This window comes from Diabrotica undecimpunctata, chromosome 1, assembly GCF_040954645.1.
Source record: "Diabrotica undecimpunctata isolate CICGRU chromosome 1, icDiaUnde3, whole genome shotgun sequence".
Lineage (NCBI taxonomy): Eukaryota > Metazoa > Arthropoda > Insecta > Coleoptera > Chrysomelidae > Diabrotica > Diabrotica undecimpunctata.
In genome coordinates this window covers 201,014,899-201,027,118 of record NC_092803.1, presented here as the reverse complement: position 1 = coordinate 201,027,118, position 12,220 = coordinate 201,014,899, and the positions used below count along the sequence as shown (strand labels likewise).

Below are 12,220 nucleotides of genomic sequence, written 5' to 3'. Positions count from 1 at the left end.
ATGTTTGGATTTCCACTTTTCCACAAACATCAAAATAAACGTATTTTATTAAAATTGTAGTTAAATAACATTTAATATAATAGATAATAATGATTATTTTCATAAAGCACAAATTTAAATTTATTTGTTAAACTTATTTACGATTCATATTTAAATGACCCTTAAAGTTAGCGTATAAATAATAAACCTTTATTGTAATTTTGTGCTGAAAGCTGCTAAATTTTCGGAACTTTAGCTTTGGTTTATACACTTGTTCTCTTATAAAGTGACATTTCCTTTATGTCACATAAAATTTACAAAATATCTACCAACAATAGTATAGCAGTGTATGTTAGCGGATCGATTGTTCGACTGCGTGTTCTTCCTCCTTTCTGTCTACCACACCACACAGAGTCAGAAGGCAGTACAGCCGCGTCGAACACAGAAACAAGCCGGCAGTTTGTGTTATGGTGTCTCGCAGTTCACAGTTGCTAGTCGCGCGTTTCAACAAGTGACATGGTCCTGGTACGGCGAGCCGGTGTCGGGGGCTCATGCCTCGTGTGCGTCCTCATGACCTGCTCAACTTTACTCCTTGTAGACGGAGCTGTTATCCTGCCGAACACTTCGGGAATTGATGGACAGCTAACGGCAAATCACAAAGTTGATCACTTCTTTTCGCTCTGGTTGGTGTTTAGCAACGATGATGTTAAAATATCAGGTTAGTACAATTAGCTATTTTATATCCGTTATATACATATTATTATTTGTGGTTCTAAATACAAGCTATAAACTATTATTTATCGCAAGACTTGTTTTGTTTGTTGTAAATTTCATACTCGCATGAACAATGTATAGGGATAATTAAAATACATTTTAATTATCCGTTTAAACAATACCACCATTATTATATTAGGTCAGAAAATTGTTAGGTTTGGCTATGTTTTGTGTAATATTTTTTTATAATGTAAAAAAATAATTATTTCTACAATTATTCACATTCTATTCATATTTAAAATTTGGTGATCAATTTAGTCTTGGTCAATTGCAGCCCACTCTCTAAACAAAAAATAACTTTTCGCGTAAGTGTACTAAAAGAAAGATTCTTACTTGAAAAATATCGTTGAAGAATATCGTGTACATTGTTAGCTAGGTTTAGGTCTGAAGAATTCGCTGACCAATGAAGAATATAGAAATTCTGTCGATTTAGAAAATTTCTTGAAATACTTGAAGACGAGCGTTACACATTAGAAGCATTATTTGACCAATAGCTGCTACACACGGAAGCACAGGTGTAACAATACCAAGCAATATGCAATTGCATTAAAAAAATTCAGTAGAACAAGATCAGTTCTTACTTCGACATTATTACCACCATATACAAATAAATATAATAACACACTACCTTTCGTGGATGTTTTAATCTCTAAGAACGATACGGGATATGAAAATCAGGTGTACAGAAAACCAACACACACCAAGATATATTTAAATTTCAAATCAAATCAAATCAAAATATTAATATTAAAAAGGGAATCATTAAATCCTTATATGATAGAGCCAAAATTACTTGTTCTAACGAAAATTTGTTCTTGGAGAAAAAACATTTGTTAACATCTGTTTTGTTAAAAAATGATTATCCTTTATCGTTTATAAATACGGAGTTTTCAACAATCGATCGAATAGAACAGAACAACTTAGAACAATATCCTACAGCATACACAAGGAATAATACCATACATAAAAGGATTATTAGAAAAACTTAAAACGATAGGAAATAAATTCAACATTTCAACAACATTCAAAACAACAAACACGTTGAGATCTATTTTGTCCAAAACCAATCCTAACAATGAACAAGAACGGACAAAGAATTGCATTTATAAAATACCTTGTGAATGTGATCAGTTTTATTTAGGTGAAACATCAAGGCCATTAAATGTTAGAATAAGTGAACATCAATCTTATATTAAAAATAGAGAATCTCATATATGTAAACACGCATGGGATAATAAACATAGGATTTAATGGAATGATTCAAATATAGTCCTAAAAGAAACGGATGATAAAAAGAGAAAAATCAAAGAAGCGGCTCTAATTATACTGAATAAGACCAATTGTGTCGCAAATTCCTCGGCAGAATGTAGTAGGATCTGGTTACCCATATTGAAAGAGGAAGTCATTAAAAGAAAAATACCATTATTAGTAAGTCAGTAACATATAGAGCATACATAATTTATGTTTTTTAAATAACACACATGAAAAATCAGAGTTTGGTGTTTATTGAAAGTAAACTAAATACACGACCAAATACTTACCATTTCGGGATAGTATTATGAGGTTTTTTTTCTTGGGTTTTCCCTCATAATTTACTATGGAATCACTAACAGGAGAATTTTACTGTCATCATGGCATGTATTTCTCTTTTTAAAGACGAATTACATGCTATGATCTTTTCTGATGGATATTCTCAAGTTAAAGTTGATTTCATGTAATCGAATGAACTATCTTATAAGTAAGCTCAACTCAACAATATTGGCAATATCATTTTAAAGTCGTCTACTTTAAAATGTATATTGTATGTCTGAATTGTCAATATAAATGAGTCAGATAAAATTAAATTATTAGAACAATTTTTCACTAAGTAACAAAAAAAAACAAAAATTTGTTTAATTTACTAATTTTTGTATTTTGAGAACGATTTCTGAAGTGGAAATTGAAACGTCAATAAACATATTTTAACCGTTAATTGTGGCTTATTCCCATTTAAATAGTAATTACTTTAACAAAGAAAAACTATGAAATTATGCTAATGTATTATAACCTAAGATAAATTTTAGCCCAAAAGTAAATAGACACTGGTACAATTGTTTATTTTTTTTAATACACTGTAAGTATAATGCTCGTATAAGAGTAGAAAGATCATACATATCTTCGGCTGCATGCAATAGTGGCACAACACAAAAACGGGTAATTTTTCAAAACAAGGGTTTAAAGTTTATGTGCCAATAATTTTGTCTTATTTGTTTTACTACATGGATTGGGATTAAAAAAAAATTTGGGTTATTTCTGAGAGCGTTAGGTAGTATTTAATGAATTGTAACACATATTTTTAAATTCAACCCTAGGAGTCAAACCCCCAAAATCTAGGAGAGTCGATGCTCGCACTGCCTTCACCATTGACAAATTTCTTTTGCGGTTCATTTTTTTATTTGATTTTTATGCAAGTGAACTTTCAAACATGCATGTGATAAAAAATATTACAATAAAAAGTTTGTTTCTCACAAGCACTTTGATTTAATCGGCACTTTTTATGAAAAGTTTAACTCACTATATATCCCCATTTGGGGACACAATCTAACGAAGAAGCCAAGAAAGATCGAGAGGAAGATGAAATGCAGAAATAAGATTGAATGTGTCCGAATGCACAATCAATTTGTAAGCAAAAAAGATCGAAAGAGGACTACACAACCTCACAATACTCAGAAAATTGACGATGATAATGATGACTTTTATAATTATAGTTAATCTTACGCTGATACGATATTTTAAAGTTGGTTTTGACGTTAATTAAAAAAGCAATGCACGATTTGTATACCCTTCATATATAACGACGTAAACATGACACTAACATAGGATGTAATTTTCGCAGTAATGTTTTATTAAGAATAATCTAATACTAAAATAATCGCTAAGTATCCGCAGAGTCATATAAGTTCTATAATGATAACTGACGTCCAGAATATAAACTAAAACGCAACAGTCCTTATAGGATACAAATCAACATTAGAGTTGCACTCATGTATCTTGTTAAAGGAAACTAAATCCACTGTTTGTGTTCTAGGATGACATATCGAGAATGAATAATTCACCACATCCTTCTCCGTATAATAAATAATATATACATTGGAAATATGATTATAATTTAAATAGACATTAGATGTCTGTGATGCAATCTATCTATTAAGTATAAATTATTACTGAACCAAAAACTGTTTTGTGTATTTATAGATGATTATAAATTAAACAGATTTACAATAGAATATAAAAATAAAAAATGTAATACGGGGACCACACCACTCAACAGACCCAGGTCCAACTGATAAACGAAACCTTATTTCAACTGAATAGCAATGAACCTAAATTAATAGGCAACTTACTTAATAAAACGTTATACAAATAGACGATTAGTCCTATCTATCCTAGTACACAAGACAAAAAAAAAATGTCACAACTTTACACTTCAACCAAGAGAAAAGTTGCAAAAAACTATGAAACAACTATATACAAAATACAACTATGAAAGTAAGTCACAAAAAATACTATATATAAAATAAAAACATATTCACATATACGAAAATAGAAGACTACCATTCAATTGTACACGTAATTCTTAATCTCGAAGAGAATTCCAGGTTCTCATTTTCGGTTTAATATCTTTAACCAAGAATCAATTAAATAGCACCCCACAAGAGTCCATTTAGAGCCCAACGTTATTTTAAAGTTCTATGAACGACGTATTAAAAGTCTTAAAGAAATTAGTTGTAGCTAGACTTTGCGCAGATGACATGATTGTGTTTATCAAAGGAAAATACTTTAGCACCATGGCTCAAAGTCTTCACCAATGCATAAGATACTTTAAACGTTGATCTACTATGTCTGGGTACAATTTTTTCCCAAACAAAACCAACTGCATGTTATTCTCAAAAAGAAAGATAACAGAACTGCAAATACCATCAATATTTCTATACAAACAGAAACTAAACTGCATCTCACATAAAAATTTTCTGGTTATTATATTCGACGAACTTTTATCATGAAGAAATTTACATCGATAGTCTAACGTCAATAGGATTTAGATTTATTAAGATCCTTAGTAATTAAGTCTTGGGAATCTGATGGCCCAATGGTACTAAAAAATACATGTGTTATTCGTTGTATTGCATATAAATTTGCTCGACCTTCAATAAAAAAATGCCTAAATACTATACACAACACCACATTAAGAAAAATTCTTCGAGCTTACAGAACAATGCCTGCAGAAAGGCCACGCTACGAACTGGGCGATCCATCCCTATCTTTCAGATGACGAACTCTCAGTTTATCATATGCTTCAAGGATAGCATCAATTTCATCAATTCCTGCTCACAAAAATACTTTTATACTTTTACAATCGTTTCACATCAAAACAGCACCTCTCCATTACCTTTTTATATTTGAATTCACCGCTACATATCAACCTTAATCACCAGAATTTTTTCAGAATCTGGTTAGTAAATGGACACAGCCTTCCTTTGTAGAGTATCAAAACCCCACATGTAAACACCCAATCTTCACTGATTCATTTAAGTCTTCCCAAAGCAAAGGAGTATTCATGAACAATGTAATACGACCGGGAAAGACCGCTGTCTCCACTGTAATAAACACTGTTAATATTTTAACATCCACGTCTATAATTTTAAGGGAGACTTAACTCTGGGAGCGGAGGCAAAGGCTTACTGGTCCAACTAGTCCGAACGGTCGTGATTCCGCCCTCGCGGATTTACAAGAGGGTAGGAAAATTTGGATAAGGGTATGAGGGACGTTCAGATGCAGGCCCTGTAAAGAGTTAGAGGTTATTGGCTTAAGTTAGAAGCCAGAGAGATGTACAAAGCGAAAAAGTGTGTTTTCTTCTAGTCTCTACCTGAAACGGGTCGGGAAAGAACAAAGCCAATTTTCAAACTTACTATATATTAATAAATCGTAAATCTACAACTAATACAACACGATATACGAAATAGCTAATTATTGTTTTAACAAATTTTCCGAAGGGAGACGAGAAGAGATTTTACCAAAGAGTATAAAAGGCGGACAACCTACTATTAACTGTTTTTCCCCATTGGTTAGTATTTATGTTTCGTTTGCCTTGGCGTATTTAGGCCCTAGCTAAAGAATACGCCTTGTAGTCCGAACTGGAACTCAGGAACAGTCTGAATGAACTCTGGGAGCACTACCTTCCCGTCGGATACGATGCCGCGCTAACTGAGCTGATTCACACCGGGACAGCTGACCGATTAACACCTCCTAGGTTGCCTAGCACTCACTGCCCCGTTGACCGATTTTCTTCGTTTTTATGTACCGCGAATGCGTACCCTCAATTACCCGTCACAGTCCGAAGTCAAGCGTCGCGTCCTACCGCTTTCCCCTAGAGTTTTTGCTGATCGTGCCATCTGCTCCACGTGTTAAAATGGATCATACGATGCTTTGTTGTATTATTTTCCACGAAGGTCTGAGGTGTCGTAATTTTTAAACATTCAGAGCTTGTGTTAAACTAGGTCGAATTGTTATTCTTTGTTTAATTTGAAATGTGTACGTTAAAATGTGTCGAATTTTTTTATTCTTTATTTAATTTGGAGTATATAATGATTATTTAATTAATTATAATTATTTTTTTTTAGGCTAACTACCCCTTATTTTGTTTCTTTTATTTTCTTGCTATGTTGACTTGTTACATACCGGGCTAACTGATTAACGATTGCGTTTGGGGGTGGGGTTGTTTCCCTTGGGTACGTGGCTGATACATTACAACAACAATGACAAATATTTATTTAATTTTTCCAGATCATACAGTATCTTAAATGCCATATTACAAGCGTTAAAATACATTTTCAGAGAACAAACCAAACACTCATTAATAATATCTGACTCTAATATTCCAATAACAATAAAGTAATAACTAACATATTGTAGTGAATTTAATGCTTAGAAACAATCGATATGGATATTTAAACAATATGAACACATCCCTAACTGCCCAATCACTTTTTTCAAAAATTCCTCTACGTCCTACGTAATAGAATGTTGTATCTAATAAAATAGTCTCTGGATTTTTGGATGACGACAATAAATTATTGTAAATAAATAGCCAGCATAGAAAGGCTCTTTTTCAAACTAGCGTGATTAAATTTCTTCTTTAAATGAATTTGGTATAATATTCTCGTACAATGTAAGCGCAGATCACTATTCTTTTTCAACGATTTTATGTCGCACACATTGAGAAAATAAAAAAACGAAAGGGTGTTTTGATTTTTTGTTTTGTTTTTATTGCAACCTTATTTTATATAGACTTATATAGTCTTTTTCTAGGGGATTAATAGATTTTAAAGTTTCTCTAAAAATTCAATGAGCTTTTTTCAGAATATTTTTTGTATATAGCCCTAAAATGCGTTAGTTTCTACATTAACCTTCTCATTAGATCCAAATTATCGTTCTCTGGAATATCCCTTATAAAAATATAAAAATCTAAATACAAATAGCACAGTTCTATTCACCGACGTCCTCGTATCCTGACGAGATCGTTGAACTTTTCTATGGCGAGATAATCTAAGCGACTAATGAAGTAAAATTTTAAAAGATGTTTGTAATCGGAGATTTCAATGCTATCAATGGAAGGCAAAAAGAAACATCAGGAAAGTTAATGAACTTCCTTGCACGAAACAAAGCGTATGCGATGAAAATGTTTTATAAAAAACAAAACGAAAATGGATATGAGCTAGTCCTGATGAGATTTTGAAAAATGAAATTATTTAAATACTCAAAAACAACCAAGAAATAATTAATATTGTTACAGAAAAATTAACTTTTGGTAACATGAAATTCTCATCGTTTTTTTTTGAGCGAGAATAAATCAACAACAAATTTTAAAGAAAAAAAAAAGGTATAAAATCAAAAATTGTGAAGATTGTCATAATAGCACAAATTTTCCATCTATCAAGATCTGTGTTCGTAGAACAGGCGCAGGTATAATGGTTAAGGACGGGCAGCTAATATAGTGGAGTAGTCTTGATACAGCCACCATATTAAGCTGCGTTTCCACTATCTTCACATGGCGACTATTTAGCCAGATCAGTACTCTGCCACATTGTAGGGTAAACTTAGCACAGATGTTGGTAGTATGCCCGCAGTTGCACGCCAGTTACTACCTCAGAGATTCTGAATAAGGTTTTTTCTTCAATACATTCAACCAATTTACACCTCTAAACGATTAATGGAATTTGCAGAAAATCTTTTGTAGTAGCAAAAGGCACGGTAAACTGCACTGGAGTTATCTATAATGTTTTTAATTACTTACTTTGTTTAGAATATGTTTGCCTGTATTATCAGTTAGAGTTAATTTGTATAAAATGAGGAGCAAATATTCAAGTGGAATTTGAAATATTATTGTTTATTTGGCTAATAATGAATGTATAAATATAATGGTTAACCTGCTGTACAGTTATTTTGTAAATACCATTATAATTGTGTACTTACTGATTATTTAAATTTATAAATCATCATCATCATTACTAAATTCACTACCGCTATCATTATTTAAATCTATAATCACTGGATTAATTTCACTAATTTTATTTTCCCGGATCCACCACTCTTCTATTCATTTTTCACATTTATTTACAGTTTTAGTTCATATTTCTGGAGTTGCAGTTTTAAGAGCTTCTTGCCACATTTCTCTAACTGCATCGTCACTGTATCCACTGCTTCCGACGTGATTATCATAATACGTTTTACATATACCCCAGATGTGTTCGATGGAATTAAACTGGCAGTGATATGGCGGTAGCCATAGTACTTGATGTCCATAACTTATAAACTGTTGGTTTTTCATTACGTTTTGAAATTTCCAGTAACTCTGATTTGAATGCGTATTCCGGAAAATTGATATTACTTTTAACTAACCAATTTTTTCTGCTCGGTACGTTGCACGACTGTTTTGGTTGTTTCTCCAAAATCTCCGAATGGTAATGTGCATTATCCAAAACTATACCTGATGGTTCACTCAGACTAGGTAACAGTTTCTCGTCAAGCCATTTAATAAACATATCTGGATTCATTTTTTCATGGTAATCAGCAGACTTTGATTTTGAAGAAGAAATCAAATCTGCGTTTTCTGTAAAGGCTTCTTTTCTTCCTGCATAAAGAATGATGTGTTTTTTGCCTTCGCTATCTGTGTGTTTTGATTTTATGCTGTCCTCTTGCCAAATTCTTTTAAATCCACCCTTTGCAAATATCCATGTCTCATCTAAGTATACGAATATTGCATTTTTAGATTTAAGACTAATATATTCTTTCAAAAATTTAATTCTTTTATGAACCACACTACTCCTTGTGCATAAGTAACCTATTATTTTCTTTTTTGAATTTAAATCCTAAATCTCTAAACACGTTCCAAAGGCTACTCCCCTAATTTTAGAAACTTGTCTTTTTCTTATTTTGGCCAGTAAAGTAACTAAACTGACATGTTGATTGTTTTCACGCATTCGATACAAAATATTGCGAATTTAAAATTTTTCTTCACCTGGTAAGTCAATGCTCCTAGAATGTTTACGAGTTGTTTTCTTGTTTTCGTGATACTCAGTCCCAGTAAGATCTTCATTCCAGTTTTTAGCTTACTCTCACTTATCTTAAGTGCGTCACAAACGCGTTGATTTATACATAATAATGACTTTAAAGGTCCACCATTGTCTCTTTTCATGGTAAAGTATTTATGCAAATTTGCAATTAATTCATCAATATCCAACTTACGACTAGGCATAATGGTCACTTGAAACTACACGTTTAAATTACAATATACTGAGTTTGGATCAATATGACAGAACTTTCTAACTGTTGTGCTTGAGAGGTAAAATATAATATAACCGCTTACAAAGATCCCAAACACATTAAGCAAATTAGCCTAATGATCATTAGGAATGCCGATTGTAATTTAATAATGTTTGATAAAAAGTTAAGAAATGGTTGGAAACCGTACATAAACAAATTTGAAAATAAAAAGTTAAATATATTTACCAAAACCCTAACGTTAACCCGTAATTGCAGACGTCTCAAAAACGGTACACTCTAAGAGACATCTGGCCAATCTAACCACCTTTATTTAAATTGACAAAATGTTCTAGTTTACTCCGAATTATTTTGTAACAAAAATTAAAAGTAATATTTTGGTACTTTGTATATATACTTTGAATATTAGTTATCCGTAGCACGGTAGTATTTGTTTCAGAAAAAAATTATTAAACAAGTAGGTGAAAGAAATTTTTGCGTTAAATAACATTATGCAAGAATACTATTTATTAAAAAAAATGTAACAAAATATGTAAAACTATGAACAACGGGATAATTACACATATATTTATTTTATACCTAAAATTTAGCAAAATTTAAACATTATGGAGAACACCAGTGCAGTTTACCGTGCCTTTTACTACAACGAAATGTTTTCTGTGAGTTCCTTTAATCGTTTAGAGCTGTTGGTTGGTTGAATGTATTGTAGTACTTTTTTTATGTATCTATTTGTAGGTGTTTTTAAACAAAAGAATCCTGTCTAAGGTAACCAGATATTTTGGGTAGGGTTGGTAAGGTAGTGCTACGTTCCTCAGTTTGACCTATTATTCTTGGTTTGTCTTTTTTTTATTGAGATAAAAACAGCTTAACTTAGTTTTATTTAAGTTGGGGTATCATGGGTCAATATCTATATACTTTGTTGGGGTCGATTGTCAGCACGTTTTGAGTAATTTCAAACGGTTTGTGTTGTACTTCTTTTGCTAGTTCCTAACCGTAGCTAAACTTTCTTGCATCAGTGTCAGATGAGTTTTTTTATATTTTTTGAGATATATTTTTTCAGTCTGAAGAGACTGAAATACCCAATAAATACTCTATTTTATAAATGTTGCTCTCTTCGCATCTCTATATAATAAAAGTTGATTGAAGTATTCTATATAATTACTAAAATTTAGGAAACTTTCCAGGAAATGCATACAGGCACTTTGTGTTGAGTCCTTTATACGAGTCAACTTTTACAACTCAATTAAGTACTCTTTTAATTTCGTAACAAATAACTTTCAAAATTAAGACACGAAAGTTTTATGTTGTACAGACTAAGAAAACTACAAAAACAGAAAAGGTTAATTGACGCAACTAGTTTTCTTTTTCACCATTGTTCGTTTAGTTTGCTTTAGTCCATTGGTGGACAAGTAAAAAACCTGCCATGGGGAAAATACATATTTTAACAATGTCTTATGTAAACATCGAGACTAGCACAAAACCTTCTTCTTAATATTGACTTTATGTTAAGTATTTGTACGTCGATTAGTTTTTTGTATAAAATAATGCTATTATGTTATTATAGCTCTATCGATATTATCGTTTTTTATACCATACACAAAAAATGAGATATCTTTGAATGCTTTAACCACAGAGGAATTACGTTTCTAAATGCGAAAATACTACGCTGGTTTCAGAGGTGATAAATTAACAATTCATCAGATTGCAACTCTAAAACAAATTTTAGAAAAAACACTGGAATATGGCATTGATACTCATCATATATTTATAGACTACAAAGTAGCCTACGACTATGTGAATAAAAGAGAAATGTTCAAAGCAATGAAACAGCTAGTAATACCAAATCAGTTGGTACATTTAACAAAACTAACTCTTGAAAAGGCTGAATGTAGAGTACAAATTCCGGGAGAACTGTCTGAATCTTTTAAAATAAATAATGGGCTGCGCCAGGGAGACCCTCTCTCCTGTATACTGTTCAATCTGGCCCTGAAAAAAGTAATACGTATGTCACAAATCCCAACCACTGGTTCAATATATAATAAATCAGTGCAAATCCTGGCCTATGCTGATGATATCAATATTGTTAGGAGAACGGAAAACGCAGTACGAGAGGCGTATGTAGTATTAAAAGAATCAGGTACAAAAATGCGTTTAATAATAAACACCAACAAAACGAAGTATATGAATATAAGCACGCAACCACAACTTCTACGATCACTCGTTATAGAAAACGATGTCATCAAAGCAGTGAACGAATTTGTATACCTGAGAGAGCTCCTTAACATTGAAAATAATACTACAGCAGAGATAAACCGCAGAATTTGCACAGTCAACAGATGTTATTTCGGGCTCAATCTACTCCTTAAATCCACAATTATATCAAGAAATACAAAAAAAAAACTCTTCAAAACAATAATACTTACTTACTTACTTACTAGTCAACGCCCACCCTTGGCATGTTAGCCATTTGGTGGCACGCTGACCAGTATAGATGAGCCGTTTCTCGTAGGCGATCTTCATCCTCCTCGGGTGGGTCTGTTTTCAGGGCTGGGCACTCTAGAAGGTGAGCAGCATCCATCTGGGGCTGATCACATAATGGACAGTTGTCATTTTCGCAGACGCCGATACGATGTAGATGGGAGGCCAG

The 12,220-nt window shown here is 32.3% G+C and overlaps 1 protein-coding gene across 1 annotated transcript in view; it reads left to right on the top strand.

Annotated features, from left to right (window-relative positions):
* Positions 1 to 315: 315 nt before the first annotated feature.
* The window catches only part of LOC140432860 (periostin), a 188,342-nt gene continuing 176,437 nt past the window's right edge, over positions 316 to 12,220 (top strand). The window contains exon 1 of the mRNA XM_072521001.1: positions 316 to 697. Within this exon, the coding sequence (XP_072377102.1) occupies positions 496 to 697 (202 nt within the window). The 5' untranslated portion in view covers positions 316 to 495. The remainder of the gene's footprint in view (positions 698 to 12,220) is intronic.